We start from the raw sequence: 22,905 nt of genomic DNA, 5'->3' as shown, positions 1-22,905 counted from the left end.
GCCAACATCTAGACTCTATGAACTTTCTTAAGTCTATATTGTTAGTGCCTCCTACCTCCAGCCCTTGCAATACAAAGGCCTGTCACCAGGCTGTAGTGAGGCCGCAAAGTCACTTGGCCAGTTCAAGCCTGTGGTAAAGGCTATAGCCCCAGTGCAAAATAGGTCCCAGTTCTCTGAGCCCTTCAAGCCCTCCCTCAGCAGGTTCTAGAGGTGACTAAATCAGCAGCTTTCAGGGTGCCTAGTCCACAGGCCATTGTACCATCTTAGAAGAAATGAACGTGTCAGAAAACCAGAATGACAGGTGAGGGGAGCAGGAAGGAAAAAACTGAACTTTAAGAGAATGTTTATTTGTAACTCTTAAAATTGCTTTCCTTATCCTACTAGTTAGAAGAATTATACATAGACAGAAGATGTGGTACTAAAGTGTTTAGGAAGATATGTAGATAAAAAAATTGAGGACTAAAAAAAAGGAAAGCACTGAGAGAAACAAGAAGAGAGAAATTATATGGGATAAATTATATCAAATAAAGAGTTGTGGGAAGAAAACCTATTACATTTGAGGGGACAATGGAGGTGGTGACAGGCAATCAGTAAAACATTTTCATTGGGAATAACAGATAGACTCATTGGAGTATAGAATCTTATCTTACTCTAGAGCTACAGAAGGAGAATAAGAAAGTTGGTGGAGGGAGGGGAATAATATAAGGCAGGTGGAGTAGGAGTGATTAAGAAACCCTATGGATAAGTAGGAAGAAATTAAGAAGGGTGATGATAGAGAGGGGAATAAAATAAGGGAAGGGAAATGAAATAAGTGATTAAAGGGGAACCACATGGAAACAGTGAAAGGAAAAAGTGTAGGATCAAAAGAAGAAAACAAGATGAAAGGAAATACAGAGATGGTAATAATAACTGCATTTATAAATGAGATGAACTTCCTCATAAAATGGAAGTAGATTGCAGAGTGGATTAAAAATAGTAATCCAATGAGATGTGTATTATTAGAAACATATTTGACATGCACAAATAGACATAGAGAGAGTAAGGTAAGTGTATTCTTATTTCCATAACAATATGGGGATAAAAATTTTTTTAAAGTATAAAACTATAGCTCATAGCCCCTCATTCTGCCTAGTCTCTCAAGTTTATCTTATTCCTCCTTCATTCTTTCCTCAAATCCCAGGCGAGATGATAGGAATGAAAAGGAAGGGAATAAGCATTTCAAAATACCTCCTCTTTGTCCGCTACTGAGTATACAGCCTTCTTTTACATATGATCAGATGATCTGTCCAAAAACTGGTCATGCTTATTTCTGTTTGAAAACTCCTTTTTGCCTGGGGAAGTAGGGAAAAAAAATTTACTTTCTGCCTTAAGAGGAAAGCACTCATATTTCTGTGCATGTGTGTGTGTGTGTGTGTGTTTGTTTGTGTGTGTGCATTCTCCTTCCTTCTGTGTTTATATCATTTCTTTTCTTCAGTGGAAGATTTTGAAGTGAAGGACATGTCTACAAAGTTGAGCCTTTTTATGGAAGGATCTGTCTCCCAAAGATGCATGAATGAAGGTCCCCGTGAATTCATTTCGAAAGCAATCTGTGACTCTACTGTCAAGGCAAATAAAAATCCAAAGAGTGACTGTGAATTTGGTGAAAGTGCAGAGAAATTCAGCCAATATTCAGTCCTAACTCAGTATATGAAATTGACCTCCGGGAATAACTGTTATCTGGATAGCAAATATCAGAAATGCTTTTATGAAGAAATAGGACTTGTTCACTCATCTGAGAAACCCATGTATCAAGGTAACATGGAACAAATGGCCTTTGGCTGGAGTTCAGACCTCATTAGACATCCAAAAAGTAAGTGTGTAAAGATGGATTCTTTGAGTGACAATATTGGGAGACCTTTCAATCAGAACTCTGAGCTTGCTACACATCAGAGAATCTACACTGGAGAGATACCTTGTGACTTTAAACAACATGGAAATGCTTTTACAGAGAGAGGATCTCTTGCTAAGCATCAGAGCATCCACACTGGAGAGAAACCTTATGAATGTAAACACTGTGGAAAGGCTTTCACACAGAGGGGCAATCTTTCTGTACATCAGAGAATCCACACTGGAGAGAAACCTTATAAGTGTGAACACTGTGGAAAGGCTTTTACAGCAAGTGGTGATCTTGCTGTCCATCAGAGAATCCACACTGGAGAGAAACCTTATGAATGTAGACTCTGTGGAAAAGCTTTTACAATAAGGGCCAATCTTACTGCACATCAGAGAATCCACACTGGAGAGAAACCTTATCAATGTAAACAATGTGGAAAGGCTTTCACAAAGAAGACCAGTCTTGCTGCACATCAGAGAATCCATACTGGAGAGAAACCTTATGAATGTAAACAATGTGGAAAGACTTTCACCGAGAGAGGATCTCTTGCTGCACATCAGAGAATCCACACTGGAGAGAAACCTTATGAATGTAAACACTGTGGAAGGACTTTCACACAGAGGAGCCATCTTGCTAAACATCAGAGAATTCACACTGGAGAGAAACCTTATGAATGTAAACACTGTGGAAAGGCTTTCAGGTGGTGTGGTTTTCTTTCTGAACATCAGAGAATCCACACTGGAGAGAAACCCTATGAATGTAAACAGTGTGGAAAGGCTTTTTCTCGGAGCAGCTCTCTTGCTACACATCAGAGAATCCACACTGGAGAGAAACCTTATGAATGTAAACAATGTGGAAAGGCTTTCACAGAGAGGGGCAATCTTGCTGTACATCAGAGAATTCACACTGGAGAGAAACCTTATGAATGTAAACATTGTGGAAAGGCTTTCATACAGAGGACCAATCTTGCTGCACATCAGAGAATACACACTGGAGGTGACCCTTATCCTATGGGATAAATTCATGCTCAATTCTCCAGCTTCCATTACTTAGTATTAGTAATCTTTGATTGGCAACTTCCTATAGAAATTTAGTAAAAGTGTAAAAATAAACTCAAATCCAGGACTTCAATCCTCAGAAGTCCGTGCTCCACTTCCCCAGAATGCTTTGTAATCTCACTGAATTCTCACCTGGGCTGAGAGCAAAATGATTATTTAGAGGGTTTCCGCCCACGGCAGGGTCTCTTTTTCTTCCCTGTTTCAGCTTGCAAGCAGACGCGTCTCTTTTTTAATGTAGGTGAGGTTGTCTAGGCCCCTGGGCCTAGACATGTGCTTTCTTATTCTGTATTTCTTTAAATCCTTAACCTTTAGGAAACCTCATAAAAATAATACTCCTTGCAGAGAGAAACTAATTTCTACCTGCCTCAGTTTTCCCCACAATTTTAATCTTAACAAAAGGTTGGTACCCTTTAGAAGGGAGATACTAATCTCTATGAAGAGTAGAGAAATCCCACTCCCCAGTATCCTTTTATATGTATATATATATTTGTATATATATGTGTGTGTATATATATATATATATATATATATATATATATATATATACACACATACATATAAACCTTCAATTCATTCTTTTCTAAAGTGACCAAAACCTCCCCTTTAAAAAAATTGTTTTGGATTAAGTGGTTCCAATTATAAATTCCAATTGTGTGAAGGAAATTATGGAGTGGATTAGGTCACGAGGATAGAATGGTAGGAAGAAAAAGGCAGCCATAAAGTCAAGAAATCAGGAGACATAGGTCAGGGCGGATGTCCTGTGCACTGCCCCCTGAAGTGCTCCTCTGGGAGACCCAGGCAAAACAGGAAGCCACTTTTGCCTCCTGAGACTTGATGTGAGAGTTAGTGGGAAGGGAAAAAGTTTGATAAACTGAGGGAAGGGCAGATTTCCCTTTCTTCTCTTCCTGGTTTTGTTGCTTGATGGACTTATCTTTCAGCATAGCTAGGGGGCCCTAATGGCAGTGACAGAATAGCAAGGAAAATGTAGCAACCTAGACAGTAATTTCTATTTCTGTCTCCTCTTTTAGCCTCTTTTCTGAGACCCCAAGACACAAGGGGCAGTCACTAGACCAGTGCTTGGCTACCAAGCTGGCATCCCCAGTATGGACTTTTCTCCCCATCACTGCCCCTAGTCCTTGGAGACCCTGTTCCGTTGCTTATGATCCCACAAACCACTGCACTGCCACCTACTGGCCAACAGTAAAAATGCAGGCAATTAAATTGGGTAAAAAATATAAAATTAAACGTAATAAAAGAAAATGAAAATATATAAAACAGAAAATTAAATTAAGCTAAACAAAATTAATAATGTAAAATGACAAAAACACGAAAATAATTTGGTGTACCAATTCATTAGTTCATCATTTCAAAACTTATTGCCTTTCATTGTTTTTTTTTATTAAGACCAAAGTCCAGCTTAGTTGCCTTTTTAAATAAACTTAACAGAAGTTGTATCTACATTTTTTATTAAAATATTGGAAATGATCTGGAGTTCTTTATTTGATTTTGTACAGCTCAGTGTTGGTCCCTAGGCTCAGTACCACATACAGTACTGCATACCTGCTGCAGGGGCCATAACTCAAGCCCCCCCCCCCCCCATCAAATTTGGGTTTTTCTTCTGCATTAGGAGGAGGCATAGCAGGAGTCCAAACAGATAAGGAAGAATAAGGATTTTTCTAAATTTGAAGAATAAAAATATTAGCTTCTGACAAGATAATCAACTAGGAATCCCATTATGACTCTGAAGAAGTCAAGTTGAGTTCCCCAAGGTTCACCATTGTATAAATTACTAAGTTATTTGGATGAACCAGGATTTCCTAAGGAGCACTGGATGTCAAGCAAGGAGATAAAGAGGTTGTGTGAAACCTGTACATTGAAGTCTTTTACCTGGTCCCACGTTGGCTCTTTTTACTTTAAAATTCTAAAAGAATTGAAACCAGCCATTGGCAGCAAGGATTCCAGAGACCATTCCAGCTCATGGTTCTGGGCATATCACTTTGATGTTTCAACCAAGCCAAGTACTAGCACTAACCTCTTGGTTAAATCTGAAAAAACGGACCCCCCCCCCCATCTTCTTCCCAGCTCACTTGCCATGAGGCTACTCCTTGTCTTGATCCAGGCCATTGTGACTGGAATCCTGACGGAATCAGTGCGCAGGCCCAAACCTACTTCCGTGCCCTGGCAGCTGAGGCTTTCTGCTCCCTAATTCCTGGGGGAAGAGACCTTTATAGATCACTTCCAGAATGCTCAGCGGGGGTCTTGTGTGCATGTGCAAGAGAGGCAGGGCCAGAACCCTGGGCCCAGTGTATATCTGTTTGCTTGGGGAGGGGCTGTCTCTGTGTCTGTCCCTCATTTTAAAGGCCCTCAAGACAGGGACGAGTATGGAAGTGCCTGAGTCCGGGCCCGTCCCCCCTCTAGTGATGAGCAGATCAAAACAGTCCAAGGGCAGAAGTAGCCAAAGTGTGAGCCTGGTCAGGGTGCAGCCGGGTTGGGGGTGCCCGTGGCCACTTGCCTTGGGAGGAGCCCTGATCTTGGGCACTGATGAAATGTCAGCTTGCTCTCCCAACCCCCACCTGATGCCTGTCTCTCCTCCAGCCCCCCCTTTCCCCAATAACCCCTACCCCCAGCAGGCTCCCTCCATCCACCCAGTGCAGCTTCTGGGTGGAATGAAGCCAAAACTGGTGGAGGGGGGGGGGGGGGAGAGGGGAGGCTTCTTCCTGGTCAGCCCAAGGCCCTTTCTCAGTCTGAGGCTCCCTGTTCCCTCCTGTTGATAGACTGCCCTGAGGCCAGGGAAGGCCTGGGAGCCCCTCTGAGCCCTCCCCCTCTCTACTTCCCCCCTGGCACACACAGAGGAATTCTGCCACCCCCTGAAGGATCCCAAGGTGGCCTCAGCAGAGAGCTTGCAGCCAGAATTGCTCTTCCGGATCCCGAGGCCCCCCTCCCAGGTGAGTGCAGCCCCTCCCCAGGCCAGGCTGGAATCCAACAAAACTTAGAGCTGTGTCTTTTCCAGGCCTCCAGGGGCAACATCACTGCTTGTACTCAAGGGGAGCTCTTTGGTCAGCCCTGGCTGCCCCACATCTACCTTGTTCTGGGGTTTTCCTGGCCTCAGTAGCCCCTACCTGGATGAGCCGCCTAGGTTCTAGCCAATCAGGCCCAGGGGCTAACATTCCTTCATCCTCCTCCCAGTGTGACTCCCTCCATCAGCGGGGATGGCCAGGGATCCCCCAGCTCCAGAGATGGCCCAGGGAAAGGCTCTGTTCCTGCCCTCCAGGCTCCAGGCATGGGGGGGGGGGTCAATCAGGCCTGCTAGGGGGGGCCTCTGAAGGATTTGGGGGGAGATCAGGTGAGGCACAGCCAGGAAGAGGAGCGTATTTAGTGGAAGGAAAGGGCTGGGCACTGTGGGTAGGGCTGGAAGGTCTGCTGAGAAGGGCTCCAGCCAGGCTCCTGCCTTCAGGCCAGAGGACATACCATGGGGCTGCTTTCTGGGTCAGGCAGTGGGTCAGCATTCGCCAGGCCTTTGGGCCTTGTTATACAGTAAAAAGAAGTGAGGGAGGGTCTGGGCAGGGCAGGTACTGCTGAGGACATCCAATACCTTGTTCTGTCCTCAAAGCAAAGGCAGCCGCCAGGGGAGTCCCTGAGCTTCTCTCCCACATTCCCTGCTGACAGCCAGGGCCAGAGGAGGGCCGTGGCCAGAGGAGGGCCTCAGTGGTAGGAGCTGTTGAATAGGGGTGTGGCAGACAGCATTGGGCTCCCCCAGCCCCAGGAGGAAAGAGCCTGGCAGGGCTGGCATCAGGATGGGCAGAGAGGCACCAGGGGAGAGGGCTGGGCTGGCTGAGGAGAGCTGCCTCAGGGAGGAGAGCAGGCCCTGGTGGGAGCTGGGGAGCGAGTGAGGCAGGAGCCTGGCAGGAATGTGGCATCAAAGAGCAATTCTGGTTCCTGTAGGCCAGTCAGGGCCAGGGAGGCCATCTGACCCAGGTTACCCCTGGCTCTGCCTTGCCTGATGGGTTCCTGCAGTTCATCCATGTTGTTATCCATGGAAAATATTCTGGGGATCAGAGACATCTCCGGGCCATTGTTCTGAGCTGAAGATCCAAATGTTAATTTTAGTCAGTGGAAGCTGCAGGTGGCACCCAGCCCGTCTGGAGCCAAGATTCTCCAGAAATATGAGGTAGGTGTTTCATTGGTGTCTGACAGATGCTAAGGTTAAAATTAGGGGTGTTGACTGAATATGTTATATTTGTGGTCGCCAGGGATTAAAATTCAATCCCAATGAAATACTCAAGTCAGTTTGGGATTTTTATGGTGGTTTAATTACTATAGAAGGAAGAAATTAAGAAGAAGGAGAAGAGGGTAAAGGTAGGAGATTTTCTCTGGCCTGGAGTAAGTCAAAGGGAGTTCAGAGGCCTCAGTCAAGGGGCCTTCTCAGAAGATTAAATCCAGCTTGGCTTCCAGCCACGAGGCCTCCTCCAAGATGAGGGGCTTTGTCAGTGGATAGTGCCTTTCAGGAGGTCAAGCCACAAAACACCAAAAGCTCCCAAGAGCTCCCATCACAGTGGAGACAGCGATCACAGGAATTGAGGTGAAATATCTAGCCAGTTCTTTACATCACTTCCTGCATCTAACATGTACCAATAATAGCTTAAGCTTGATTTAGGACAGCCATGGGGTCAGTCAGTTGTTTTTGATTTGTCACTGGCTAGCACATGTCGGTCATAGGCCATCTTCAGTTAATCCTTCAGTGGGGGTGTATATGTTCCTGGTTGCTAGAATTCTAAAAAATAAGCAGGGTGGAGTAAATCTAAAATTCACACAGATCCTTAGCAAAGTTATTACCAGGCTGTAGGGGACAGAGGACAGGAGCAAATGGGCAGTGGGATTTGGTCAGAGGGTTGGAACCTTTGATCCCAAGTCCTGAGTTCAACCTGAGATTAAGAGAAGAAAATGGACTGAATCCTCCAGAGCTCTCAGACTCCCGAGGTCACAGGAGCCTCTCTGGGCCACTGTCCTCAGGGAGACAGGAGTTGGCATGAATATTCCCAGGCTCAAAGGGCCCCTAGATGGGCCGAACTTGTTTCCTGGATCTCCTCAGGCCAGGGAGTCACCCGCCATTCCCAGAGAGCCCAGCTCCTTCTGCAGGGCTTTCAGCTTCCTCAGATGAGGACACACACCTGAGCTATGATTCCTCCCACAGAAATCTTTGATGTCATGAATTGCTTTAATGTTCTGATAACCAGACTCCATCCCTTCCAGCACTGAGGCCCGTGTTCTGCTATTATAATGGATGTCTGTGGCACAGTTAGTGACCTACCTGGGCCTCACTCTCCCTAAAATGGTCCTCAGGGTGACTTCTCTAAAGGATCCTACATGACCACGTGGTTGATGATCAGTGATATGGAGGCAATGAATGATACCCCCTTGGCCAGTGTAAAAATTAAATTAGTTTCTCTACTAAAAGTATATTTTTATGAGGTTTATTAAAGATTATTAGAAGTCAAGGATAAAGAAATACAAAATAAGAAAAGCATGTGTCTAGGGCTGATTAGTCCATTCACATTCACTTACTACATCTTGCATGTCAAGTAGAGAGAAGCATGTGCCTAGAAGTGGAAGAAGAGCAAGCTTGGAAGGCAGAGAGCCCTTTAAACACTAAATTGTGTTCTTGCACTCAGGTGAGGACTCAGGTGAGATTAGAGGGAATTCTGGGAAGAACCAAGTACTTCTGGGGATTGAAGTCCAGGGTTCAAGTCTCCATTTTACAACAGCCTACTAGTAGGGAAAACATTCAGACAGAGCCTTGATGAGAATTTCCTCACCCAGAGGGCTGTCTGTATGAAATAGGTGCAATCCAGGATAGGCATTCTCTTACCAGGATACAGAACACAAATGTATGACCAATAATGATGTCTGATTAAGTTACTTTGGGGTCAAATCCACCTTCTCTTCTGTTAATGGCATGTTTTGATTCATGGCTGGATGTAATGATTCAGCTGCCTTTGGCTGGTGCTCAAGTGTTTTGTCGAGAGTCTTAGGTTTCCTTTTCATTTTCTGAAACTTTTTAAAGTACTGAAAATGGCTTCTAGGCCTCGTTAATCAATAACACATCGAAAAGGCTGTGGAACCCAGGACATTCCTAATTGAATACATTTCTTAAGACAACAAGCTGTACATTTCCTATTATTGGGAGTATTAGGTCACTCCTCATATTTGTTATACATTAATATTGTTTTGTGGAATTTCTTTCTAAAAGAACACTCTCAATGCTAAACAAACAAATGCCCCTCAGCAGGATGCTCCCCACAATGCTGAGAAGGCCCTGAGATTGCTGAATTATTAGGCACCACATCAGTGCAGGAAACTCTGATGTGGTATTCAATGGTGAGCAGGTGAGATCTCTATGGGATATGGTTCATGCCTGTGTTTGGGGGCCACATTTAGTCATATCTGGAAGCTTGAACTGGATGGACTCGGGGAAGAGAATTCCTCTTGTCAATCAGGAAATGCATTCTAGGCTGAGGTCTTAATGTGACATAGTGTAAGAAAACACCCAGACTGGGTAGCACCAAGAGTCTCCTATTGGAAACAACACTCTGGATCAAGATCTTACATGGATTAGAATCCAGTGTGTAACTCCCTCAGTGTCATCTCTAGAGACAGGAATCCATATAACAGAAGATTTTTGGTACTTTCACTGACTTCAGGCAGCCATTACAGGAGCTGGTTAGGGTGGACAGAAACCTGCCACAACAGTGACAACATTCAGAACACGAGTTCCCTGAGAATGAGGAAGCTGCCATGGCTCACAGTTTGGAGGTATCAGTTTACAGTGTAGGGTCACAAATATTAGATAAATACACCCGATGATCAGCTTTATGTGAATGAATTGAACCCTGGCCAGCCCTCTTCCAGGGCACAGACAAAGTGGAGGATGTTTGGCTCCCTGTCAATGGACTGCAGCAGCTGCTCTGAGACACCAGCAGCCACTTAGGCACAGTTGAGCAGGGATGCTGTTGCTTTTGGTGCCTCAGAGTAGGCTGCAGACTTTCAGGGTTCAACACCCTCCTGTTAATGATCGTAGATGGAATGACTTATCCGTCTGCGAGGGCATGTGTGGAGAGCAAAGATCTTTTCTGAAAATGTCCAGCATATTATTAGAGCAGCACCTTTTACCATGGGCAGGATAATAAAAGAGAAAAAATGAGTTAAATCCCCTTGCCAATGAAGAACTCGCTCACTTGGGGTACACGTGTTGGGATTCCTTTTTTTTTTTAACCCTTACCTTCTGTCTTAGAATGAATACTTTGTGTTGTGGCAGATTCAGTCTCTAAAGGAAATCATAGAGCTGATATAACTGTGAAATTTGCTGCCAGGAATGCTCCAGTATATGTCATAAACTTGTCAACTATTGAATCTGATGATCTAGAAAAAGCTTATGTAAACTCAGAAATTAAGAAATGGAAGGAGAAGTCTGGATAAAGAAAAGAACATGGAATATGGATTGCAGATACTGGAAAACCCCTGTTACCAAAAGACTTGTATACCTATTTGTGTCAAGCCATTCACACAAAAGGTCATTTTGGTACTCAAGCTGTGATTGACTCTGTGAAAAGACAATGGGTAGCTCCTGGAATAAGCACTGTAGCAAATAAGATCTGTACAAGCTGTTCTGTTTGCCAAAAATTCAATCAAGGGGCATTCAATCAGAAAGGTTTAGGTGGTACACCTTTAGCATATTATCCATTTGAGAGTTTGCAGATTGATTACATCGGCATGCCAAAAGCTGGAAGATACATGTTTGTCTGGTAATTGTGGACAGATTAACTAAGTGGCCTGAAGTATTTCTATCAAATATAAATACAGCTAGCTTTGTGGTAAAAGTGTTGATTAAGGAAATTATACCTAGATTTGGATCTCATTTTACCCAGGGTATCCTGAAGAGAGTCTATGAGAATCTAGAAATAACATTCAAATGTCATGTTCCTTATAGTTCAGGTCAAGTAGAGCATGCAAATAGGTAACTCAAGACAATGGTGGGGAAGATCTGTGCTGAAACTCAGTTAAAATAGCCAGATATTTTCCCCATAGCTTTGGTTAACCTACATACAAGATCAAGAATAGATTTATATGTATCATCCTATGAAATGCTCTTTGGACATGCTCCACTACAGGCAAAGACTTATAAGACAATCTATACATCTCTCTTAGGAGGAGAGTGTCAACTTGCTTCATACTTAAGTGCTTTACAACAATGACTTAAAGAATTACATGATATGGGAGTATTAATCAAAGCTGGTCCATTGGATTATTCTCTCCATAATTTCAAACCAGGAGATATTGTATCTGTCAGAATTTTGCTAAAGCATCAACAATACAAGTGAGTGTGGTAGGTATTTACACAATTGTGTTAGTTTCTCCATCTTCAGTAAATGTTTTGGGTAGAGATTCATGGTATCATTGTTCACATATAAAATTAGCACACGGTATTAATAATGAAAATGTACAAGTCATTGAAGAAGAATAAATTATAGAAAGTGAGAATCATCAGGCAAACTGAGTCTGCAGTCAGAAAGATCAGTAAGGAGAGCACTATCCCAGTGGAAGAGCACATCGGATGGAAGAGGACAATGCAGATAAAGAGAATACACGAAATTAATGGACATTGTTAATAGATTGGAAGGACTTAAAATATTTAAATAATGACTTTGAATGGAATTTATAATGAAGAAGATCACAGGATTAATGGACTAATGAATTAAGACATTTTGGAGAATGTATTATAACTCAAAATAGCATAACATATATTTACAAATAAGCAATCATAAATACATTTACTACCATGGAGTTGGAGAAGAATTATTCAAGCAAGATAAGATGAGAAGAGAAGGAAAGATCTGAAGGAGTGGTAAGTATATTATGTGCTACAGTAACATAACACTAACATAGCAGTAACACTGACATAATGTCAAAACCACATAATATAATAAAAACATAAACACAAATACATAAACAAGGTTAGGCTACATTGATTCACTATGTGAATGAGTGAAACAATGTATAGCTTGGGTACTGATGATTTTATAATTAGTTATAAATTAGTTACTAACAAAAATAGTTAAATACTTAGTTTAGTATAGGAATATAGGTAGACAGGAAAATTTTGAAGATGAGGATTTACTTAGGATTAAAGTAAATATGGTAAGTAAAGCTTCCTCAGAGGGGAGAGAAGCTTTAAGGTAGGAAGATAGAGACAGGATAGAAGTTTTAGATACCACGAGGGGGATGACGGAGTCAAATTAGAGAAATGAGGTGGCCAGAATGAGTCTTTATTAATTTTCCATGAGCCACAGCTAAGCTCTGATCAAAGGACCCTTCCGAAGGCTTTTACCAGTCCAGAGATCCACATTTAATACCACACAGGTCAGAGAGGTGAATAGAGAAAGATTAAAGATGGAGAAGATTTAAAGATGGAGCTTGCTGGGCTACATATACCCTTTGATACAGAGTACATAGGGATGACCCTCATTGGTTAATGACAAGGCATAGGTGTGGTTTCTCTTAACCAGTCGAGAACAAAGAAACCTGTTTTCCCGCCTAACCTGGGGGAAGCTGGGGTCAAGGGTCAGAGGCCTTCCCAGCCATGTGAAATACTGAGCATGCTCAAGACTGAGCATGCTCTCTTTTAAGGCAATCTGCACATACCAACTGTTCCCCTTGCCCATAGCTAGGGGTGGACTGCTACAGTAAGATACTGACTTACATTACAACATACATAACTACATTACATAACACAATGACATTACAGCACATACCAAAACAAAATTGTAAATACATATGTAAATAGTGTGTATAATAGGATATGCCTGGAAGGCTATGGAGGCTCTCAGAGATCTTTGAGCATCATCCCTCCAGATTGTTATCCACAAAGGTAGAATACATTCATGACTACCCAAAAGGGCCTTCGTAGCACACAAAAAAGCCCTTTTTATTCCCATCGGCCGTGGTGGGGGAGTCCTGGCTCCTCCGGGAGGTATGGGCTGGGGACGGGAGGAAAACCCAGCTGGGATGGCTGGGCTCCAGCTGGAGTCAGCCTCTGAGACACAGGGGCGAGCTGGGGGAGGACAAGCCAGGAAAGGGGGGGGAGTATCCTGGGGTGCTTGGAGAGTTTGGAGAGGACAAGCCCCTAAGGAGGCACAGTGGGCTGACCCCAGGAAGAGAGACAGAGGAGATCCACACCCAAGCCCTGTCCATCTGTGTGTGCATATGTATATGAACAGAAATAAAGGTCAGAAAGAAATTTAAAGAAGCTGCCCCTCACGGTCATCAATCCAGAACCCCTTTAGTTGCATCCTGGGGGGCTCACAGGAGGAATCTAGTCCCCAACATGAGGTTTTGCATGAAGCAGAGGAAGAGCCTGGTCTCAGCCCTTTCCCTGAGAAACTCTTCTAAGACTGTGAACCCATTTATACTGTTCTTTCTGTCACCCTTGTTCCTGGAGGAGGCTGCAGAGGTCAGAAGGTCCCCCCAAGATAATGGGGTGCTAGTGAGTCCTCTGAGGGCTCAGGGGCACAGAGGAGGTCAAGACTGACCTGTAAAGAAGCTGGGGTCAAAAGGGTTCTGAGCTGTCTGTGATCTAGAAGTTCCTATTACTTACATGAACTGAGAGACCTCATCCCCCAATCTCCTCTCTTTGATACTAAAAACTAAAAACCTGGACGCAGGCCCACAGGGAAGATAGTTCTGGCTGGAGGTGAGGGCTAGGGGCCTGGTCTGCAGGGGATATAGGACCCCTGCCAGAGGGGGGGGGCGCAGCAGGGGTGGGGAATGCCTGAAAGCACCAGGAGGGTTGTAACGGAAAAGTTCCAGGAAGAAGCCAAGTCCAGGGGCAGCCAGATGGCTCCGTGCATAGAGATCCTGGCCTGGAGAGCAGAGGTTCTGGGTACAAATGTGTCCTGGGACACTTCTGAGCCCTTCTGGGTCTTCTGGAGCCCAGACTCAGCCCTGACTGTGACACAGAAGGGAAGGCTTAAACAAGACGGCGAACATGCATGGTGTGAAGATAGGATTAACTCTCCTCTTGTCTATCTTTAGCTAAACAAATCAAACTTAAACACCCTACTGAACCCGAAGTCAGAGAACTCACAAGTCACTTAGAAAGCTCCTTCCCTTTAACTTAGTCAGAAACTTGTGAATCCCTCCATTAGAGTTTACACTCTGAGACACAAGAGGTGGATCCTACAGACGTTGCCCACCCAGGTCAGTGCTAGGTAATTTGGAAGCTGTGATTAGCCCTGAGAAGAGGGGAAGGGACAGGAAGTGATGTGAAAAAGGACTATAAAAATCTAGAACTTCCAGGTGTCAGGGAAAGAGCTCCTCCAGGGCTCCTGGGGCTGGCAGGCCCAGGAGGAAGCCCCTCTGGGCCTCCCTTTCAGGCTCCCTCTCAGCTCAGTCTGGACAGGCCCAAAGCCTGGAAGGAGAGTCTGGAGACCAGGGAAGGGCCTGGGGGGCCCCAACACCCCCATCCAAGGAGAAGGCAGACCATGTCCAGCCCAGGCCTGTGTATTCTCCCCTCCTGAGCCCCAGAGGCAGTAGAGAGGAATTCAGAGCAGCGGGCCCAGGCCTGAGACCAAGAAAGGAAGAATTGTCCAGGGAGAGAAGCCCTTCCAGGGCCTTTAGACCCTCAATGCCTACTAGAGCTCAGGGCCTGGAGTCAGGGAGGCCTGAATTCTTCCCCTGTAAGACACTGGACTAATCACTTTAGCCTGCTTGCCTCAGTTTCCTCCACTGTCCAATGGGCTGCAGAAGGAGAGGGCAAAGCCTCCCAGACTCTGCCCAGAAAGCCCCAAAGGGGGGGAAGAGGCAGCCAGGCCTGAGCAGCCTGACCCCGGAAGCCCTACAGACCGACATACACATACCCCCAGACTGTCCTCTGTCCATCAGGGCTCAGAGCCTGGACTCAGCAGCTGTTGCTGCATTCTGTGGCCTCCCAAAGGGCAGGAGGAGGTTCCTGGGCCTCCCCCAGGCCTCTGAAGGGTCTTTGGGCCTTGTGGGCTGGGGGAGGTGCTGAGGGAGACCCTCCTCAGCTGGCCCAGAGCCCCAAGAGACCCCGAGGAAGCAGCTCTGTTTCCCCCCAGATCTGCTCTGGACCACCTTCCCCACAGCACCTGGGCTCAGGCTCTGATTCTCTTGATTCCACAGTGGGGGAAACTGAGGTAAAGACTTGAGAAGGGCCTTGGCTAGGCTCCTCCCTCTGGGCAGTGTCTGAGGCCATGTTTGAGCACAGATCTTGGGGGTTCCAGGCAGGAGGGCAGCTCTCCAGTCATTGGATTCCCCCATCTGGGGAGAGGGTTGGCCCCTTTGGGGAGCCCCTGGGGACCCCCAAAGCAGAAGGAGCAGCAGGATGTTCAGAGAGAGCCCTGGAGGAGGGGAACCTGGGAGGGGGGCCTGGGTCTGGGCTTGCACTGTCAGCTGCTGCTCTCTGCCTCAGTTTCCCTCACTGTCAGAAGGGGGGATCCTAGTGCCACTTCCCCAGGCCCGGGAATACGGAGATCCATGGATTGATTAATCAATCATTGGACACTTATTAGGCAGCTGCTCTGTGCCAGGCCCTCCCTGGAGGAACTTTCCAGGCTATGGAGGAGTCAGGCCAGGGCTGGAAGGGAAAAGAGCTGTTGGGGGAGAAGGCTGCACCCCCTCCCTCACAATTGCAGTATAGCCCCTCCCCCACAGTAAACTTTAACCCAGCAGCCCAGGTAAAGGCTCCATTTCCCAGAATGCCTGCGTCGTGACTTCATGTAAACTAGGGTCCTCCCCCTGGAAGACTTTCCCAGAATGCCTAGGTTCTGACGTCATAAGAGCCTTGACAGCCTCAGCTACTGCAAGGCCTGCGACTGTGTTTCTGGGACCTTTGCTGGGTGAGAGGGGGAGGGGAGGGAGTAAATGGACGTAGGGTCGGGGAAGGGGGGCGGTACGGAGTGTCCGGGGCTCCCTGCTCTGGCCGTTGAGACTTTCTCCTTCCAAACGCTTGGGGAAGGGGATGCTCTGGGTAGACAGGTTTCCTCCTGGTGAGCCTGGGAGTCTGGCGGAAGCATGTGCGCATGTGCAAACTCGAGCCGCCCCGCAGAGGTGGTGTGCTGGGTTGTACAAGTGCGTTGTGGGGGGGAGAGTGTGTGTGTGTGTGTCCGTGTCCGAAGGCGGGGATCGATGCGCCACTTGGCCAGGCCGTGTAGAGCTTCGATCCACTGATATAGCCATCCCAGAATCAGTAGACACTTATTGGGCGCTGCCGAGTGCCGGGCTCTCGTCTGAGGCATTTTCGAGTGTAAAGAAGAAGCGAGGCAGAGCTGGGGGAGCGGGGGGAGATTGGGGTAGCAGGGGAGAAGGCTGCAGGCTTGTAAACTGACGGGCCTGGGTAGGAAGACTCCATTTCCCAGAATGCCTTTAGTATGACGTCACACAAATATTGCCCCTCCCCTCTTGGCACACCAAGGCATTCTTGGAATCTCTTGTGGGCAGCTTGAGCTCCAGTAATGTTCACAGATGTACTTTCTGGACCTTGGGTAAGGAGGGGGGGGGGAGGGAGGAAGTCAGTGCGCAGGCGTGGTCCAAACTCTTTTTTTTTTTTTCCCTCTGCCTGCTGAGACTTTCTGCTCCCAAAGTCCTGGCGGAAGAGACCTCTGTAGAGCACCTCCAAGGAGCGCTGGGCCCGGTGTAACTGTTTGTGGAGGGGCGGGGCTGTCTCCGTGCGCGTTCCTCGCTTTAATGGACCCCAGAAAAGGGACCAACACGGAAGTGCGGGGCTCAGGCCAGTGCAGGCCCTTCCCCGAGGGGGATGTTCAGGTCAGAACAGGCCAAGGGGAGAAGCTGCCAACCGGAGCCTGGCGGGGCCGGTGGGGGTGCCCGAGCCCACATGCCATGGGAGGAGCCCTGCTCTCCGGTACTGAAGAAATGCCAGCTCGCGCTCCCAGCCCCCACCTGATGCCCGGCTCCGCTTCAGGCCCCCCTTCCCCAGTGACCCCTCCCCCCAGCAGGCTCCCTCCATCCACCCAGTGCGGTTTCTGAATGGAATGAAGCCAAAGATGGCGGCAGAGGGGGAGGGGAGGCTTCTCTCTGGCCAGTCTGAGGTCCTCTCCCAGCCTGAGGCTCCCTGTTCCCCCCTTAGGCCAGGGAAGGCCTGGGAGCCCCTCTGAGCCCCCCCCCTCTCTTTCCCCCCAGGCGCACACAGAGGAATTCTGCCACCCCCTGAAGGACCCCAGGGTGGCCCCAGCAGAGAGCCCACTGCCAGAGGAATGGCCCCCGGGACCCTGAGGCTCCCCTCCCAGGTGAGTGCAGCCCCTCCCCAGGCCAGGCTGGAATCCAGCAGAACTCAGAGCTGGGCCCTTTCCCAGGCCTCCAGGGGAGCTCCAGGGTCCGCCCTGGCTGCCCCCCATCCAGTGTTCCCCGAGGGTTTTCTGTCCATGACAGCCCCTGCCTGGATGAGCCGCCCGGGTGCCACCAGACAGGCCCAGCTGCTCTGCTGGCGCTCAGCTTCCCCAGATAACTGCCCAGCCCTAAAGCTTTCATTCTTCCCACTGAAGTCTTCAGTATCATTCATTGCAGTAATACTCTGATGCACCAAACTGCATCCCTTTCAAAGGTAGAGCCGACATTCTACTATTATGCTTGATATCCTGTACTCGCTGAGTGCAATCACCAGGTCTGACAGTTTGTCCCTGCAGTTACTTCTCTGAAGGATTCCGGGTGATCCCTTGTTTCTGGATCGATAGTATAAAGGCCATGAAACAATTTTCCCTTCAATATGTACAAGATAAATTGTAGGAAGTCACACAAAGGTGGGTCAGAAAAGGTTTCTTGCAGCAGATGAGATTTTCATCCAGACCTGAAGGAATCCAGCACTGAGGAGGCAGAGACTAGTGTGGACAGTAGTGAAAGCTGGGGAGGAGGGAGAGGAGTCCCGGAACTAGGTCAGGAGATGGAGAGTCTCCTGTGAGGAACTAGAAAGAGCCCAGTGTTGCTCTGATACTAAAAGAGTATGGGAGGGACTAAGGGGAGAGGGAAGGAGAGTGAGGGGGAAGTTCTCAGGGTGACCAGCCTTGTAGATGGCTGCCCAAGTAGAATATCAAGCCCTGGTGCCTGGGAAGAGTCTAGGCTGAAGAGAGCTCATTCTCCTGGCAGTGGCATTCCAGATCATAGAGGGCAGGGCTCGGGTGGAGAGGCAGGCAGGGTCCTGAGGTCTTGGCCTTGGGTGCTACTGGAGGACATCCAGCATCTCAGGACTTCAGAAGCAGGGCATTTAAAGCAGTGAGGCCTACCCAGAACACTCAGAGTAGATGAGTTCCAAACAAGAAGCTGTCTGCTCTCCTTGGAACTGAGATCTCTGCATTCTCCCCTTTGTTCCCAGATTTCTCTGCTTTCCTTTGGGCCGGAATTCTTTCTGCCTTCTGGTTCTAAGTATATCTGAATGAGGACTTTTCTGCTCCTGCTAATGGTGGTGGCTGTCCTTCCCACTGGGCCTCAGCTTTCCTGTCTGAACTCACTGAATGTCTTTCAGATAGATCAGGAGCAATTCTCCTTCCCAGACCTGGCTCCAAGGACTGCTCTCTGCCCCTGCTACTGTTGTGGGAGAGTGAATTTTGCTGTGTGAGAGGGAATTCTGGTTCTGGCCCAAAGAACTGTATCAGACATGGTCCTCCCAAGACAGGATGGTGTCCATTGAAGCATATTCCATATATTGTCTCCAAGCCATTACAGGACGTTGAGTAGCCCCTGGATGGGTGTAGAGGATAGTAGAATGGCCCTTTTAATGTTTCAGGTTTCTGGATTGTATTGAAAATCTGGGGAATTGTGTCTTCCTATGTTTGGAAACTCAGTCTTTCCTCAGACTGTTCCTCCCCTGGATGTCAACAAATGACCAGTGCTAGAGGACAGAACTACCATTTTTTTTCCTTTTAAGTCATTCACCCCTAGTATATTCCATTGATCCGCCTTTCTACGTCTTAGCCAGGACCATATTGTTTTAATGATTACTGCTTTATAATACAGTTTAAGATCTGGTACTGCTAAGCCACCATCGTTTACATTTTGTTTATTACTTCCCTTGATATTCTTGATCTTTTGTTCCAGATGAACTTTGTTATAATATTCTCTAATTAAAAAAAAAGTTTTTTGGTAATTTTATAGGTATGGCAATGAATAATTAATTTAAGTATTATTGTCATTTTTATTATTGGCTCATTTTACCTGTTTTTCTTTCTTTTAGATTTTGTAGAGTGTCAGCTTACCACATTAAATGACAAGTCAATTAATAAATTATTTAAAATGAAGAAATTGTATTTTTTGAGAATTCCAATTATTACAGTCAGTATCTTTCCTTTGAATTAGCTCAATCGCCCAACTATTATATTTTTTAAAAATGGAACATTTCTTCTTTTCCTCATCATACTTATTCTTCTTTCTGTGTAACTAAATATAAATATACTCTGAATATATTCCAGTAATAAATGGCATTTATCAGAAAATAAAGATAGAATATTTTGGCTGTGGCACATTGTACGGAGTGGTTCAACAAACTCTCAATATAGCAAGTGAGTGGGCTTCTTCATTTAGCTAGAATCACTTTGATCCCATATAAACTATGGAATCTTCTTTATGTTTTCATCTAGATAAGAGTATTTCAGCCTTTTAGGAAATTAAGTAGAGAATCCTTTTCTGTTTTCTCCTCATTGATCACTAGTAATATTTTCCCCCTAGAATACACAGTACATGCTACCTTCTGTAAAAGTTAAAATTAAATCTCAAATAGTAAAAGTATTATATTTTAAAGGAATTTATTAAAATGATCATTAGAAATCAAGGAATAAAAGAGGATACAAAATAAAAACCACCTACTAATGGCTGGTTAGCCACATTTCAAAATTCCTACCTTACCACCATCACCACTGATTCTGCATCATGCCAAAGGAGCAGGAAGAGCCTCGATGCCCACTCCCTTTATCCTCTGTCTACAGGAAGTATGTAATGATAGAAAGTCAGTGGGCTCAGGATATGTAGTTCTTTTTTAAAGTAACAGATTTTCAATTATACATTTCCCCCTGAGACCCATGGAAGACTAGTCTCTTCAGTGGGTCTTATAAATATACCAACTTTGAAAATACAATAATTTGAGGATAAGAGGAAAAGAGAACAAAATCAATAATTACTAGGTACATTGACAAAAAGCCAGCTAGGGGGCAGTTCCCTTTGGCATAAGAGTATATATACAAAACAGATGCATTAAACCCCACACAGTTCAAATCACCACTTCCCAATGTTCACTCTGGATCTTCTGCTGTACATGTGGTCTGTGGAGGCATCTTCATGGTGCCTTCTCCAAACAGTTCAATTTCTGGATTCAGAGAGGTATCATGTTTCTTAACCTAAAATTACTTTCTAAATGAATTTAAATTTTGTAATTTAAAATAACAATAATTATACATACCCCTCTAAAGAGGGTGATTGAAAAACAGGCATCACTTAGGGATGCCTGATTGAGTTATGAGGTGTATGAATCAAATTGGCAAGAGAAATTTAAAAAATATATTAAAAATCCAAATAAAAGAGAAGAGATAACTTCTGGATGAAATATAGACTATCAAAGTCTTATGTATAAAAACTCTTAAGTAAAAGAAAAATAAAACCATAACAGGTCCTTGAATCAGGGCCCAGTCGATGTCTATCACACAAGTCTGTAGGACAAAATTTAGTAATATTTCACTTCAGCCATTTGCAGCCAAGACTTCAAGAAGTTGCCATATGATAAGAGATTAAAAAGGACTGATAGGGAAGTGTCATTCCCTGGTCTGATTTACCTTCACTCTCAGGGATAGGGGAGCCAGAATGGCCATTTGTTAGGTACTTTAATATTTTTCACAGGGGGGGGTGTTCAAGGAGTCCTGAGTCTTAACATATGTTAAGTGCTGCAACCTCAAGTCTCACACTAGGGTCAAATCCTTGTGCTCTTGGCTCAAAATTTCATCAATCCTATTGGGATTCGTTGTTCTCTTTCACCATGTGTTCTCTGGCACTATATAAGTAACTTTGTGCTTCTTTGGCACTATTCAATGACTCTTTTTGTATTCTCTTCTTCTGGAATCAGACAGAATCATTAAGCAAAGTCCCATAAATTTTATCAATAAATGACAGGTTTCCATACTCTAAAGCTTTTGGGTATGCATTAATATAATAGCAAATATATTTTAAACTTACAGTATTACAAAATCAAAGAAGTTAAAGAAAATCTCAATGCTGGTGATGTGTACTTCAAATACAAAATGGAGAGAAAAAATGAAACTGAAATAGTATATTGCACATGTAAGCAAAGAAAATAAAGAGTTAAAATATATATATATATATATATATATATATATATAGTTCCTAATCGTTGACACATGTGTCAGCTAAGGAAATGTAGAATACAAAGGTTTCTAACCAAAAAATGAGATCCATTTCCTTTTTCAAACATGGCCATAATCCACTGTGAGTGAAAAGCAAATGATTTTCACAAAGTAACTGTTTTTTATAAAGTACAGTAGTACAGCATGTAATGCACATTAAAGAATTATCAAAGTCCCCAAATTATAATAGCCCTTTTAATGACAATAGCAAACAAACCCACTATCATATTTTACATGAGTCTGCTGTATGACATATAAAGAGAATGGATACTTGTCACAAGTTTTTCAGGTGTAGCAATGTTTCAAGCTTGGCTGAGATATAAAAAGTCTATTACTACAATCATTACAAAAATATGGCAAAGGGGTCTAGAAAAATCAAAGCCTCTATACTGTTTATATATTGGGTCTGAGAATGTCACCCTGAATCTAGAGATCATTCTGGTGAAAGGGTAAAGTGAGCTGAGGGATTACAAATGAGAGATACTCCTCATTTGGGAGCCATCCAGGGGTACCATGCCTTGGGATCAACTTCCCAGCTCCTTTGGTATGAGACTGAAATGTCCCATCGGGAGGTGGGGATTATAATTGTACTTCACTTCAGCTACTAAAATTAGCTTTACCTCTTGTTAAAAATAACTAAAAGGCAAAATGATAACAGTTGAGGGGAGAAAAATCTAAAATTCATGTTTGAAGACCTCTTCAAATCAATTTGAGATATTTAGCTCATTAAATTTTCCAAAGGTGGTTATACAATTGTAAGCAGTTTTGATGAAGTCCATCCATCCTCTGTGTGAAAATTTACAAAGCCAAAATAGAAAAAAGCTATTTTTGTATGGACTTATTCAATATTTGTTCAGGATAATTATAGGGGAAATGTAACAGATTATAACAGTAGTTAAAACACAAGAGATAAAAATGATTCAGTGTAACGGAATAGTATTGAATACATTAATATATGAACTTAAAACAACCAAATCTAAAACAAAACAATTAGTGAAATACAATAAAATACAGAGACTAATTTTTTTAAAAACGGAGTCTGAAAAGGCTTAAAATTTTAAACTCCAGTCTCTTTAAAGTTCCTTTTTCTATCCTTGAGATTCCTTTTGTTAGTGCTCTGAGATTCTCCAAAGTGAGGGAGAACATGGGTTTGAAGAATCTCAAACTAGGCAGGCCCAAATGGCAAAGAGCTGCAGGAAGATGAATTTCTCTCCTGAATCTCAGGTAAGATAAGTGAAAGGATCAGTGCACTCATGAAAAACATCCTAAAGCTGGAAGCTCTGCTCTTTCTTAGGATATCCCAGCCTTATAATCAACTTCCTGTTTGGAAGAGCCTCTTCCTTCTCCTTGTCCCCTCTCCCCCAACCAGCTCCCCTGCCACATGGAGGCTAATTGTTGTCTAAGGAAAGAAAACACTAGTTTTTTGGGTTTTTTTACCATCAGCCCTGAGGAGGGGCTCCAAGGACTCCTAGTTTCTTATCAGCAGGATCAGCAACAGGGGAGGCTGATTTAGGAACAGAGCTTGAGATCTGGAGGAGGATTGGGGAGG

At 44.8% G+C, this 22,905-nt stretch overlaps 2 protein-coding genes across 8 annotated transcripts in view; both read left to right on the top strand.

Moving 5' to 3' along the window:
- The window catches only part of LOC100618836 (zinc finger protein OZF-like), a 28,221-nt gene extending 23,805 nt beyond the window's left edge, over nt 1-4,416 (top strand). For all 3 annotated transcript variants that reach the window (XM_016432951.2, XM_056820342.1, XM_056820341.1), the window contains exon 4: nt 1,475-4,416. In XM_016432951.2, coding sequence (XP_016288437.1) covers nt 1,475-2,892 — 1,418 coding nt within the window. In that variant the 3' untranslated portion in view covers nt 2,893-4,416. The remainder of the gene's footprint in view (nt 1-1,474) is intronic.
- An 11,672-nt stretch (nt 4,417-16,088) lies between these two features.
- Nucleotides 16,089-22,905, top strand: part of LOC100618798 (zinc finger protein ZFP2-like) — a 44,046-nt gene continuing 37,229 nt past the window's right edge. For 2 of the 5 annotated variants that reach the window (XM_056820325.1, XM_016432927.2), the window contains exons 1-2: nt 16,507-16,861; nt 17,140-17,246. In XM_056820325.1, coding sequence (XP_056676303.1) covers nt 16,687-16,861; nt 17,140-17,246 — 282 coding nt within the window. In that variant the 5' untranslated portion in view covers nt 16,507-16,686. The other 3 variants (XM_056820327.1, XM_056820328.1, XM_056820326.1) reach the window with 3 other exon arrangements.

Source organism: Monodelphis domestica, chromosome 3, assembly GCF_027887165.1.
Source record: "Monodelphis domestica isolate mMonDom1 chromosome 3, mMonDom1.pri, whole genome shotgun sequence".
Classification (NCBI taxonomy): domain Eukaryota; kingdom Metazoa; phylum Chordata; class Mammalia; order Didelphimorphia; family Didelphidae; genus Monodelphis; species Monodelphis domestica.
Note: the sequence above shows the minus strand (reverse complement) of the source record. Positions and strands in the feature narration are given on the sequence as shown.